This window comes from Diabrotica undecimpunctata, chromosome 2 (assembly GCF_040954645.1).
Source record: "Diabrotica undecimpunctata isolate CICGRU chromosome 2, icDiaUnde3, whole genome shotgun sequence".
NCBI lineage: Eukaryota > Metazoa > Arthropoda > Insecta > Coleoptera > Chrysomelidae > Diabrotica > Diabrotica undecimpunctata.
The window spans coordinates 59,916,908-59,931,991 of NC_092804.1; the positions used below are offsets into that span (position 1 = coordinate 59,916,908).

The following is a 15,084-nucleotide window of genomic DNA, read 5'->3' on the forward strand; positions in this document are numbered from 1 at the left end:
GTGTTTTTGAACTTTCAATGAGAGGGTTGGCATTGTCTGTTCTTGACAAGTTTTTCGATATTCGGTTGAAACTGTGTCAGAGCACACCTCAAGTCACTTTCAACGTCCAGCCTTGAAGGGTATTTTGATTTTATATACGACAATGCAGAAAAACCAGATTCGGAAAGAGATGTGGATGAAAACAGGAAAGTAGGTTAATCAAAATTCCTTAAAGTCCATGTTTGCAAAATCTGCTTTTGCTTGTGAATCACATTTTAGGTCAATTGCCTGCTCTTGAAGTTTAACTGGAAGAATGTCAACTTCGATATGAAAAGGATCTTTTGTTAACTTAAATTTCCAGTTTCCGAAGCTAACATCTGGAAAGTACTTTCGAATTTGATTTTTCAGTTCTTCCAAATTCCGTGATATGACGTCTTTCAAATCCGAAGCTAGATGTAGTGGAAGGGTTTGAATATCATAAAGGAGGTCGTTCAGTTTAGGAAAAGAGGAAAAGTGTGGCTTGGAACTGTGAAGGCGGCGTTACCAAAGCGATATTTTTTCTATAAACCCCTTAATTGCATCATAAGTGTTTAAGAGGTTTTTACGGTCTTGAAGCTTCAGATTCAGGACATTGTCTCAAAAAGTCAGACAAATAAGCCAAGTAAAAGATATTTTTATCATCTGTAAATCTTCTGTGAAGATTTTCTTGTTTTGAAGTCATTAACAAAATTTCAACTTCTGACTTTAAATTGAATAATCTTGCAAGCATATTTCCTTTGGATAACCACCGGACTTCTGTGTGAAACAGGAGGGTTTCCTGATCACTATTCAGTTCTTGACATAGTGCCTGAAAGAGCCTAGTATTTAATACGCTGGATTTGATGTGGTTAACTATTTTAATTGCTAAGTTTAATGTGACGTTGAGAGGTTCAGGTAAAGTCTGACTAGCTAAAGATTGTCTGTGAATAATGCAGTGAGAACCAATTATCCTAGGGTTCTTCTTTTTGCCAATTCCATAAATCCAGATCGACATCCTGTCATGGCTTTGGTCCCATCAGTACATATGCCCATTACTTTCTCCCATGGAAGTTCATTGATTACTAAAAAATCTTCAAGAGCAGACTATATGTCAATGGCTTTAGTTGTTGTTTCAAGAGATGTTGAAAACAATATTTCCTCTAGGAACCGTTTTTTTTTCAATAAATCGACAGTAAAACAATAACTGTGCATGCTTTGAAATATCAGTTGTTTCGTCACACTGCAAAGAAAAAAACGGTGAACCTTTTAATTTTTGCAATAGTTGATTTTTCAAATCCAGAGCCATGTCATCAATTCTACGTTTTACTGTGTCGTTTGAGAGAGAAATTTTTTCTACTTTCCTACAACTGTCTTCACTAAGTACGGTACTACAAGCAGTAAGTAAACAAGGTTTAATTAGTGACTCACGAATAGTATGTAGTTTCTTGTCTTTAACTATCAAAAGTACTATTTTGTATGATGCTTCCACAGCTTTCTCATTTTCAACACGAAAATTTGCAGTAGAGTCAAGTTTCATACGTTTTAGGCTGCTTTTTTTGGCAATAAAAAATTCTGGGCCCTTCTCTTTCAAACAAGAATGGTTTGTAATTAGATGCCGTTCCAAACGTCCGGGGCGCATTGCATCATTAATAAGAACAGCATGGCAGTTGACATACTGAGGTAAATAACTGCCGTTTTTCTCCATAAAGGTAAAAACATACTTGATAGAATCGTCTGAATACAATCTTTTCTTTGGAAGTGACTTAGCCATTTTTAAAGCTGTTACACAACACTATTAAATAATTCACAAACAATCACTCTGTTATTAAATAACGATTACACTGATTGCTACAAACAGCACACAGACGCTGTCGACTGAGACTGACGCGTGAGACGGAGTCACTGAACTGGAACCAGGAGTGCTTGCAATACAGTGTTGGTAAATATACTTTGCGCTCCTACGATGTTGCCATACACAAGACTGTCGTGTTTAACTCAGGTTGTGTGTTTGAGTAAAACGATTTTAATTAGGTTTAAATAAAGAAATATTTCTAAACAAAAAAAAATACGAAATACAAAATATTTTGTTTTTTAACAAAATATGTATTTTTTAATTTTTTTTTCTTTGTACCCTCACGCCTCCCCTGAAATTCTCTCACGCCCACCCAGGAGGGCGCGCCCCCCAGGTTGAGAACCACTGAACTACAGTATGATGCCGTTTGTGTATGGAAAATGGAGATTCCCCAAACCGCCTTATTGTCATTTCTTCCCATATATTTTAAAACTTCATCGTTATTATTGGGAGCCGCAATACCAAATACTAGCCAAAGAATATAGACACATATGCGTCAATCTATCAATACTAACATTTACTTTGTTAATCATAGCTTCCTTTGTTAGTCATAGTATGGCGCCATCTATTAGTTATATTTTGATTTAAAATTACAGAAAAACTGTTTTTACGTCTTTCAGTATAATTTTTGAAAATTATCTGTTACATAAACCTTCTCCTGATAATAAAAAACATAACAAAAAAAAAGAATTATCTAATTTGGTGTAGTCGTTCTGAAGTTATGCGCTACAAACATTTCTTTTCTTTTCATTTCTTTTTCAATTCATTTTTATTTATATAGATCGCTTCATTTGCATTTAGGTAGAATGCAAATTCGGGTCATATTCTTAAAATTTTTATTATAAAAAACCCAAGCGGATCTGCCAGAAAAAGGTTCTCAATTTAATACAGATCACTTGATATTAATCTCTTTTAAGTAATATAAGTTCTACAATTCCTAAAACACATTTAGTATTGCGCAAAAGTATCAGCTTATCTTATTTTGATAAATGTGCTTTTACCAATAAAATCATATTCTCATCGTTTACCTATTACAGTCTGGATCTGTCAGTACTATCTGGATCTGTTTATAGTCGATGTGGTATCTCTACGTCTGGAAATGTTTTTACCAATTGCACAAGAAACTTTTGATGGAAAGTTTAATTGAGCACAATTTCTAGGTATAAACAATCATCCGGAAATATTTCTATAAAAAATCTAAGGTCCTATTCACTACAAACAACCTATTTTTGTACAGTCCCCAACAGTCCTATGAAATAAAACACAGAAAACAATGTACAAGCTTTATTTAGAAATGGCACCATACATAACTGACTGTATATAATGTACATATACATAAATGGAATAACTCGTGTCAAATATAACATATTAAAAATACCTTACAAAGTAATGGAATCAAAATATCAGACTAGGAAATGTACACAACTTATATTAAATTATAAATATTCCGACAAGATCACACTATCTCACATATATCTCGTTTTTAAAAAAGCAAATTCTTTTTTAAATATCTTTGGCATGTCTACGAAAATAGTACGAGAGGCAACTTCAGCCACGCCAGTTCAAATAAACTTGTAATCTACAAAAACAATTGTTCATTTATTTATCTTGATAGTATTCTAAATAAAATCGATCGATTATAAAAGCACCTAATTCAAAAGGGATCAAGTTTTAATGTGTTAAGAGTAATTTTCAATTACTGTTCTCGTAAGTCGTAAGGATATAGATTAGGATATATTTTTTATTATTACTGATTTTACTATGACTGTTATTTCGATACCGTTGTTAGGGTATATACATAAGCATATACATTACATCAAAGTGACCATTGAAAAGCTGAAAAAACCAAAACGTGATTATCTTAATTACAATACACATACAGGTCCAACAAATTTTATATTCTTGGTCCGGTACTTATTTCCTATAATTCAATCAGTGAATCCTACTGTCGTCTTGAAAGAATACGAAGGGCATCTGCAGATATAATGCCGGAATGAGACTGGACCACACAAAAACGAAAATTCTTGTCATCGGCCAAGAGTAAAGTACAAAAACCGGGCAACTAGAGATAGTTAATAATAGCATTCAATGTATATAGCAATATATATCTAGGAAGAGATGTTAACTCCCAATTAGACCATTTAAATGAATTTAAAATACGAATTAAACTAGAAAGCTGCAAGAATCAACTAATAATAATAATAATACAGAAATATTCATTAGTTCGAATTTAGAGACATTAGTTAACTATTCAATTATAGTAGAGATAAAAATATTTGAATCAAAAGAAATTTGCTTAAAATATATCTATAACATAAAAGATACCTACATCTTCGACTGCAAGTCGAAGGAGAACTGACAGAAAAATAAGCACACTTAGTTAACACTTTTATTCAACGTATACAGCGACTCTAAATTTCAGAAAGCATTATTGTAAGTTGCGAAAGAATAAGTAAAAATTCGGCATCAATTATCAAGAGGAGCGACGTACAGTATTCCATTATTGGACCTCACGTCTTATTCACTTCAGTCGCAACGGACAGAATAAGACTTCCACCATATTGTTTTAAATGATGAAAAATTCACATGGAGTATTGCAGGTATAGGGGAGGGGTATATATTAAGGGCGATGAGTAAATATGTATGAAATTAAATGTTTTGGACATCAGTCTCGTTATTTAATACCACACTTGGTAATTTATGATTATTTTTCATCTCCAATGAAGCACAAGACCGTGCCATCGACGAGAAAAGTCAATGTGAAAACAGATTCAGCTTAAAAGAGAAAAAAATTCTATCAAGGCAATGTACCTACCCAAAAAATAGTCTTGGCAATTGGAAAATTGAGGAATGTGCAGTATGAAGTGCTAGAACATCCACCTTATTCTTCAAACTTGGTTCCCTTCGATTTCCATCTATGCCGAAAAATAAAGACCTGCCTGCCTCGGTGGTCAAAGTTTTTAGTTCAATTAAAATCCCGTTGTGGCTATAAATGAGTAGTTTGCAGCACTTCCAGAGGAACAATACAAAGAAAGTAATATCACTTAAAAACCACTGGATGAAATGTATTAATACTAGAGGATATTGTATTGTGTTAATAAATACAAATGATTCGAGGGTATAAAGTATCGCTTTCGCTAACAGGCAAAAACTTTACTATCCAGCCTCTTATTACTTCTTTATTCTACTGTTTTACAAATGTAGCATAAGTCAACGTAATTTCAGCTAAACATCGGATATTGAATTATATCAGCCAAATATATTCTAGAAACACCTCTGTACCTAAAATTTTTCAAATATAAAATCCTGGAACATATGAGGAAAAATCTGCAGAGCATCGAATAAAACTACAATAAAAACTAACAGTCCAATTGGAAAGCATTGCACATTTCACGGTAAGTACACAATCATATAGAAAATCAGCCCTATATTTAAAGAAAAAGGTCAACAATATGGCAATATTTTACACATTGGTGATGTTACATGACAGATGTTCGTGATACGATAACCAATTACACGTTTTATTAGTAAGTGTTACACATACTGTCTATTATTATAAATATTTTTTACACAAACGATCATTTAAATGTTTTCTTACTTTTGGACATCGTAATAGAAAATTGCCTCTTGTGCTATCAAGAAACAAAGAAAATTTCTCCTATATGCTTTTAAAAAATAAATTTTATTTATACAATAGGCATAGGCTTTTTCGTTTACTTAATCACAATAACTCTTGTTTATAACTTAATGAGGACATAAATAGATCTTTAAAGAAACAACCGATCGAAAATGAAAAAAATATAGCAAATAGTACGGTTTTATGCATTTTTGATTGCAGTTTACTAAACGGTATGCATACTAGTATTTATAAAACAATCTGTAATTTTTCTGCAATAATTTTCTTATATAAAAGTGCTTGTTTTTCGAATATCGAAGTAACCGACTGGTTAGTTGTTTTACACATACTCGTAGTTCACAAAGCAGGGTTCAACAAGCAACACATTCTCGTACATGAGTCGCTCATGGATTCCTCTATGAACCTTTGGTATTTCTCCCGTCTGATGTTGAGAGCAGTTTGAGCTATCCTATAAGGTTTTATTTCCAGTAATTTTTTGATCAGAAAATATATATTTAAATGATTTGATGTTAAAATGTGTTTGTTTAAGGAAGATTCTTTCAGTTAAAGGTTAAATTTTTAGTTTGCATTTGCGAATCGTTAATTTAATTCGTTATAATTTGTTTTATTCACTTTGTGTGCTTTTGTTTTAATTATTTAGTAATTGTAATCAGTTTAAAATTAATCGATATTTAGCCGAGAAGAACTGTTAAACTGATCACAGTCACCAAATAATTAAAACAAAAGCAAACAAAGTGAATAAAAGAAATTATAAAAAATTAAATTCAAAGATACGCAAATGCAAACTAAAAATTTAATCTTTAACTGAAATAATCTTCTTTAAACAAACACAGTTTAACATGAAATCATTTAAATATGTATTTTCTGATCAAATAATTGATACACACTAAAATTGATCGATATTTAGCCAAGAAAAACTGTTAGTGGATTATTTAGGCCGCAAATAATAATGATAATACGTCGTTAACCCTTTCAGTCACAGCATCCTCCTATGAAGACTCAAATTATTTAAGCATCATATTGCCGAATAGTGGCATTTAATACTCCGAAATCACACGTTTCCTGTAAAAGGACTTACACGTATATTTACTTATTAATGAATGATGGTGTCACCTATGAGCAAACGCAATACCAATGACAAAGTTAATTACTACAGCTTCGCGCGAAAGGTCCTCCAAAAACCTGCAAATTTGTGATTAATTTATTTACAAGTAGAATTAAAAACTGAAATATATATAAAATTGGTTTGATTCTAAGTAGAAGCTGAATCAGTTATGCTTTTTTATTTAAATATACACTTAGCGTTTTCATAAACTTTGTATCTTTTTATCTTCAGAAAGAACAATCGTACTTCACGACACAAATTGTGAAACGAATAAAAATATTTGTTCTTGCGGTATATTGGTTTAGTGTATGACTTTATAATTTACCAAGGAGCAAATACCAAGATAATTGAGGAACATATTAAGTTTAGTGCAGGAGTTGCAACAGTAATGCAGCTAGCTGAGAGAATCGCAGAAAAAAACAAACCATGGACTGTATTTCAATAATTATTTTAGTACATATAATATTTTCCAGTTTCTCAATTGAAAATATTTTTGCTGTTGGCAGAGTTGCTAAATCTTCACTAAAAACCCATAAATACATGAAAAAAGGGTGGAAGAGGTACTTGTGATACAGTTGAAAGTAAAGACGAAGTGGTTATCACGAAAAGGTTTGATAATAAACCAGTGATTTTTGCTTCTAACTTTGTGGTATAAGACAACTGGGCAATTGCCAAATATGACAAAAAAAAACAGTATATTAATCTACTCCAACCTGAAGCTGCCAGGTGTTATAACCAAAACATAGGAGGAGTTAATAAGCTTGATTTTTTGCTTAGTATACATAAATCGTAAGCTCGCTCTAGAAAATGGACTATCGGTTAGATTATACATGCCGTTGACATGACAGTGGCTAATTTATAGATAGAATATACAGCTTAAGCTGAATATCTCGGAATACCTTAACTCTTGATCTCTGGAAATTTCGACAAACTGTTGCAGAATATTTGTAACAGCATACAGAACCACCAAAACGAGAACACCTCTCAAACGGAAATGAATGTAGCGTTCAATATGTTCAAATCCGAAGTGAATCACATCCTTCCAGGGAGACTGGGTATGATGAATATATGCTCCAAAAAATCTTTTACTATGTGTCAACAGTGTAAGGTATATCTCTGTATGTTCAAAGAAAGGAACTGCTTTCATATATATCATAACAAATTATATAATTTTGTATTTCGTTTTGTGATAATTCAATATATTTCAGGTTTTAACTTTTTCTTAAGGCTTTACTGTGACAACTTAAAGTAATTTTGTCCACTTTGTAGGACATTCAATAAATTAAAAACTAAAAGGGCTATAGCCAAATTCTATGATGTCAAATCTTTAAAAAAGTAATCAAAAAAGGCTCAAGGACAAAGCAAAGGACAAGTTTCAGATTTTTATTTGTGTTATTCCTTGTAGAGTGATTGAAAGGGTTAAGTACAATATGTGTTAAACAAAGAAGTAATAAAAAATAAACATTTTATTGCTTGCATTATATTCAAATCAGAATAAAGTATTAATGATACTCAATAAGACGTTGTAAAGTTGGTATTATTCAAAAGAGCCAATACAAGCTATCCCACCATGTGCGGAAAGATCAGATATAGCTCGTAGCCTAAGAACATAAAATGGTGGCTGTACAAATGGAAATCCGAAGTACTGATTTCGAAAAGAAAAAAAGTAGAAGAGCTTTGAAGAAAATTACTGCACATGTTTTTATATATTGCTCGTAGTAAAAGTCTGCGTATCGTTTTAAGTATGCCTTTTATTTGTTTGCATTTATAATTTCGGAGGTTATTATATTTTTAATTTTTTCGATCGGTCAGGCTTAAGACTAAAACCTTTTCTAAATTAATCATACTAAACTAAAAGGATAATTCCACTTTTGTGGCACGTATAAAAATAACTAACAGTTCATTTTAAATCTAAGAAATGTAACAAAATAGAAAAGAGCTTTACCAAACTGAAAACTAATACTACTTCATTATTTATATCGATAAATATTAAAAATAATTGAACATATTTAGCGTTTTTAAAACGTGTGCTGATTATAATCTCGACGTAGAATATCTGGAAGGAAATTGACATATCACCCGGTGATAAAGATCAGTAAATATTCAGGATACTCTGTTCATCAAGTGAGCAAGTTTAAATTAGTAGGTACAGCAAATGCCAATTGTGGTGATCTTTATATATTCTTTCTAAATTAAATGCAGTAAAAAGTATACAATATATTATACCGTAAATGCGAAAAAACTATAAAAACGATATATTATAAATCAAAGAGGTACAATTGAAAAAATGTCAAGTATTACTAAAAAAAAGTAATAGATAGTTACAATAATTTAAATTTATTTGTTTGACATGCAAATATAAAGAACCAACTGTAAATGAAGCAATATTATTAGAGTAGATATTCTAGGGAAATTATACCGGGCATAGGGGGAGAACAATGTGTTACAGAGAGAGATCGATCAATGTTTTGAAGAGAGATAGCATAACATTGCGACCTCTATCGACCGGTGGATGATGCTTTACGCATTATGGAAATCTGCACATGGCAGCTATTATTGACGTATGGAAACATACACAGATAGAAATTTTTCTTTTTCATTATCGTCGTCACATCGGATAATGAAAACATCATTAGATAGGGGTCGCCACGGGGGGCCAAATTTGATAAAGAATTTTTGTACAAGGTGCACCAAAAATAACTCTTCTTCTTTGAACTTTATCGGATCGTGACGTTAAAAGTTCAAAGAAGAAGATATATTTTTGATGCGCCTTCTATAATGGTTCTTTACCAAATTTTGCTCCCCGGGGTACACCATATCCAATGATGGTTGACTCGAGCCCCGATGTGACACAGTTAATGAAAAATAGCGACCATGTGCAGATTTCCGTAATGGGACCACCGTCATCCGCAATGTCATGCTATCTCTCTCCAACACATTGATCGATCGCTTTCTCTCTTTCTATTGTCCTTCCCATAGGGAAAACACATTGTTTTCCCTATGGCCGGTACAATCCCCCTAGAACATCGACTTATTAGAGTATTAGAGATGGGTCATTTCAGTTCGGAACTTTAAATGTCTTTATTTATTATTATATTATATTTCGTGATTCTGTACCGGTGTTAAACTGTCGTAAGTCTGACATCCTATATCAAGGTATTAGCCAAGGTGCCACAGTCTTCTCGATCGCCGACGGTGATGTATTAATCAATTCGTTCCGCAAATTCCCAACTGTAAACAAACCCACTTGTTGATATTCGCCCTCTCATTCGCCAAGAGGCTATTAAATATAATTTATTGCCTTAAGCCAGACGGATTCTCATTTTACAGGTCCAAACTTGTCAGTCTGTTTAAATTCAAATTGTAGCGTCTTGGTTTTTAAGTTAATATATTGTGTTATATGTTATAGTTATTGCTAAGTTATTTACTGGTCGTGTTATATTTTAGAATCTACTTTAAGTATTTAGTTTTAAGTTTTATAGTGTGTGAACTTTTAGTATCCACAAACAAAGTATTTGTTAATCAAAACTAAAAATAGCTTGCGGTAATCACTTTAATAAAGGTAAGAGAAACCAATATTTTAATTTATTGATGTTTCAAAAAGTTTTATTTCCTTTTTAGTCCATTTAATCACGGTTCTTGCTGTAAATATTAAAGAACCGCTTGGATTGACATGAAATTTGGCATATTCATAGCTAACGGTAAAGAAAAAAAGTAATATTGTGCCGATGCGTGCTTTTGCGATGGGGGTAAGTTTTACCCCTTCTCTGGTGTGAAAAAACATGCGTTCAAAATAAGCCCAGAAGAGAATAAACTGGCTAATTCTAAGCAACTTTTATTTTATACAGTTTTTACACAAATTCAAATACTTATCGAGTTATTTGCAAGTGAGTATGTTCATTTTTCAATTAAAAAGCCACGTTTTTAGACGGTTTTCCGCAAATAGCTCAAAAAGTAAGTATTTTATCGAAAAACATATTCTTAGCAAAAATATAGCTTATAAAAAAGTTAAAAAAAATGATGTACTTATATCTATATGAAGTCTGTAGACCCAGTAAAAGCAGAGTTGTAGCTAATGAAAAGTAATTCAAATTTCAAATCGAATATTACGAATATTATATCGAATATTAATCGAAAAATGAAGCACTTTTTGGGGAAAACTAGTTATCGGGGAAAGTGCCTGTTTTTTTATTCTTTCACGTTGAAATATTCGGTTTGGAATTTGAAGAATAAGAACCTACTTTTCATTAGCTACAAATGTGCTTCTGGCTTTATACGTACACCATTTTTTGGCTATTTTATAAGCTATATTTTTGCTAAGAATATTTTTTCGATAAAATATTTATTTTTTAAGTTATTTGCAAAAACCGTCAAAAATCTTGTTTTTTTGTTGCTGAAAAATGAACATATTCACTCGCAAATAACTCAAAAAGTATTGACTTAGTGAAAAAACTCTGAAAAAAGCTGACATCCAAACGTGGCTGCAATAAAAAAATATGGGATTTGAGGACTCCATGTTAAAAGTGCAACTGCTGGCTATCGTTAAGGAACATAAGGAACAATATAATAAATATATCATTGTAGCGTTAAGGCTGCCCCCATACCATTGTGAGCTCAATCCGATTGAGCTCATCTGGGCAGAAGTAAAAAATGGTATGTTTTTATGCTTTGATAAACTTATGACAATGCTACTTTATTCAAAATGTTCACTTTGTTGTGTATCTCTCAGTTAATGCACATAATATTTTAGCACATTTTTTTAATGGAACATTAAATTTTGCTCACAATGATTAAATTTCAAGAAATTCTTACACTAATAGTTTCAAAAGTAAATTTTTTAAAAAATCATATGATACACTTCAGTATACGATCCTGTTTGGCTTTCATGTGCGTTTGTTGACAGTTGGGAATTCGTAAAATGAATGTAGTTTAAGAACAGCGTTAGAATGGAATTTTTAATCAGAAAACCAACGTAAGATATACACAACGAGATTGGTCTAGGATCTTCGATTCAACGGCTATATAATACGGAATGTAAAGACGCATTTAAGGATAAATAATTGCTTGAAAATCATGGGATACTTGGTTATTCGAATACAAGATAGTTATTTAACGAAGTCGTTAACTAAAACACCTCCTACCATGTACTTGTCAAGATTTATGTAATAAGTAAGACTCAATATTTTGTAATATTTGCACTGGTATGTTTAAGTAATGGTTTCAATGTTTTAGTAAAGCTCTTTACTAAGATAAAAACCAAATAAAACCAACAATAAAACCCAATTAACTAAAACGGCCAGTTAATCTAGTTCCCGAACTCACAAAATCTACTTTTTTGAGAATTTTATACAAAATATCACAACATTTTAAATCTCATTTGTTTCCAAAAGCAGAAATTAAGTAGTAAAACACATTTTAAAAATGAATATTATAGTTCGGTAGTTTAAATACAAAACGTTAGTGCACTGTTGCGCAAGAGTACAAAAATCCAGAAGACAATTTTGATTGCAAGATTTTCTTTACAAAAAGTACATATAGTTATGACTATCCAGCAATGTATTGAATACGATATTATAAATAATAAATAATTTCTTAAAGACAACGAAATATTTACAGAAAATAAAATATTTAGTACAAGTTGGGAACTAATCGCTGACCCAAAAACAAATCAACATATTGAACTAGCAGACCTTCGCTTCATAAATTCTTTCGCTACTGGATTGAACATATTTGTTTTCGTAACTCCGAGTCAGTTTCATCGAGGTCGTCAAGAGGCATTTCCTTGCCATTGGGAACGACCTAAAAATATATTAAGAATTAAATCAATAAAAGCTTATAGCACATTTTGATAAAAATCAATTTATTAACTTAAGATTTAACATTTTATAAAAATGTCTATGTAACTTTGGTTTTTAAATTACTGCAAGTCATTTATACATTATATGATATACAGTGTTGGAATTTCAAGCAGATACATCATCTAAAGTCTAAAGTATATTTCGTGAATTTATACGGATGACGGATTAAGTAAATAAGCAAAGAATCAACTGACCATGTGTACAAATAATTATTGTATTTAGGTTGGTATTTTTCAGTAGGTAATGACCGTAGAAGGCTAGCTTTTAGTCTCTACTACTTCTTCAGCAGCTCAACCTTCTACAAACAATATATGTGATATATTTAATAAGGCCTCAATGCACCCTATAGTCAATAATATGTCTCTTTTTATTTAGGTGTCGTGTCCGTATTCAGACGTTGGCAGTCATCATGTTTACAATTTCCTGAAACCTTTCTCTATCGGCTTCTGTGCGAAATAATTATTCCACAGCACAGTATCAAAATTGCAGAAAATGACAATATTTTTAATGTAGACCTTTGCCGGTTTGCGGGGAAAGGAAATCAGCGAGTCAGAGGTATGTGGTTTTTATTAAAAAAATATTCAGGATTTTAGAACGAATTGATTGCCATAAAAATTATTTTCGAAATACAATTATGCTTCGTTCTCCCGCCATTTCATCTACTACATATTTAATATATTTATCTTAATGACACCGTGCTAAGTTTAGTAACTCGATTTTCAAAATTGGTTCATCGAATTTAATGTTTTTATTAAGCAAATCTCCGCTTTTTTTCATTTAGTGGTTGATAACTTCTATACGCTGGCAGTGATATGAAGCGTTATCCATAACAATAACAGATCCTGGCTCGATTTTTAACAGAATATCTGAAACCCATTTTTCATAATGATGCATCCATTTACTCATGGTAATCTCTAGTCTTTTTAGAAACAAATGCATTTAAACCTCCTTCAACAAATCCTGAGTCGCTACCAATATGGCTAATAATAAAGCGTTTTCCCTTTCTGGATGGGGCTTTTAAACCTGTCGACAAACCAGTTAGGAAAGCTTGTCGTTTGCTTTTCATATTTAAATCCTGCCATATTTTTGTCACAGTATGTCCTTCATTTGACCATATTTCATCTGTACATGTTTTTTCCATATCTTCGAAATTCTGCTATTTGTTTCAGATACTTTTTGCGCCATAAAATAATTTCTTATTTTTTAATAGGAGTACTATTCCTCTTCCTCTTTCTCTTGAAATACCTTTAAATTTCATTTCACATAAAAGTACGTAACAAAACACGTCTTGATATTTTTGGAATATTTTCATTAGATGGAAGAGAAGAAGCAATTTTTTTATAGTTAGTAATTCCTTTTTGAAATAAAATTCATGTACTGTACGTTTGGTTGTATCATCCAATTTTATTTATTTCCTTCCTCTTGTCTCAACCTTCGAAGTATTATTATCGTTTGTTTCATCGTCTGTTGTAATTACTCTGTACACACTAGCTTCGGAAACTTTTGTCAAAATACTACATAATGCAATTACATCGCTTACATTCATATTTTGTTCTCTGGCTCGAAATCCTTTAAATACATTTCCAATCATAGTTTTTTCTTCGCCTATTAAATTTTGACGTTTCTTTTTGATACACCGTTCACTATACTACTGTCCGTCATATTTATTATTTGTAACCAAATTGAATTAAACCAAATTACTCACAATTCACAAAAAGTAAACGTAAAAGCCGAATGCCGAATAGACCATGGCTACACTAACATAATCAAATATATCTACCAAAATGCCACAGCTAGCGTAAGACTATCAACATATATAATATAACAAAAAACAAATAAATTCTGTATACAGCGAGGAGTACGGCAAGGAGACAGTCTCTCCAAAGCTATTCACGACGCTTTTAGAACATACTTGTAAGAAGGCACATCTGAAGCTCAGTCATTTGAGATTTGCAGATGACATCGTCCATATAGCCGATCATATGGATGATGCAATAATAATGTTTGAAAAATTATATCACGCTTCCTTGAAGGTCGAACCAAAGATTAATATGAACAAGAAGCAAATAATAACTATTCTGGTGCTAAATCAAAATATTGCTGTTGATAGAAGGGATATTGTGCAGACTATATTAACTACAATGTTACAGATAACTTCAAGTTGAATCATACACGCTGACAACGTTACATTTTTCTTAGAACCTAAATCTTTGCCAAAACATGTGAACAGTTTAAAAATAGACCAGTCAAATTATTGAAATTGATTTCATATAAAATGAGATCTCTTCTATTTCAACGCATATTCTCTGATCAGTCAGAAGAAGAAGGTTTTTGTCAATTTTTAATAGATTAAACAGATTCTGCAATAATCATCTAATTTGATTATTAAATAATAATTAAATTTTCTCCTTTTGCCGGAACAAAATATTTTTTTATAGGGTAAACGTTCAATTTTACTGGCCTACAAAAAATAATTAAAACATGAGTCACTTTCTACAATTGTGATATTTGATTGTTCTGTGGCACCACACCATTCTGTGGCAGTCTAATATTAAGCAGTCCTGAAAGTTTCTTAGTAGTTGGGTCCTCTAATTATATGGCCCAAGTATTCTGTTTTTCTCTTCTTTATGATGTT

The 15,084-nt window shown here is 31.7% G+C and overlaps 2 protein-coding genes across 5 annotated transcripts in view; both read right to left on the reverse strand.

Moving 5' to 3' along the window:
- Positions 1–580: 580 nt before the first annotated feature.
- LOC140433699 (protein FAM200A-like) lies at positions 581–1,012 on the reverse strand. Its single transcript, XM_072521677.1, has one exon. It carries the CDS (start codon positions 1,010–1,012, stop codon positions 581–583), a length of 432 nt encoding a protein of 143 aa, XP_072377778.1.
- A 2,106-nt stretch (positions 1,013–3,118) lies between these two features.
- LOC140434618 (ubiquitin carboxyl-terminal hydrolase 32-like) overlaps positions 3,119–15,084 on the reverse strand; it is a 186,110-nt gene continuing 174,144 nt past the window's right edge. For all 4 annotated transcript variants that reach the window (XM_072523009.1, XM_072523011.1, XM_072523010.1 and 1 more), the window contains one exon: positions 3,119–12,390. In XM_072523009.1, the coding sequence (XP_072379110.1) occupies positions 12,304–12,390 (87 nt within the window). In that variant the 3' untranslated portion in view covers positions 3,119–12,303. The remainder of the gene's footprint in view (positions 12,391–15,084) is intronic.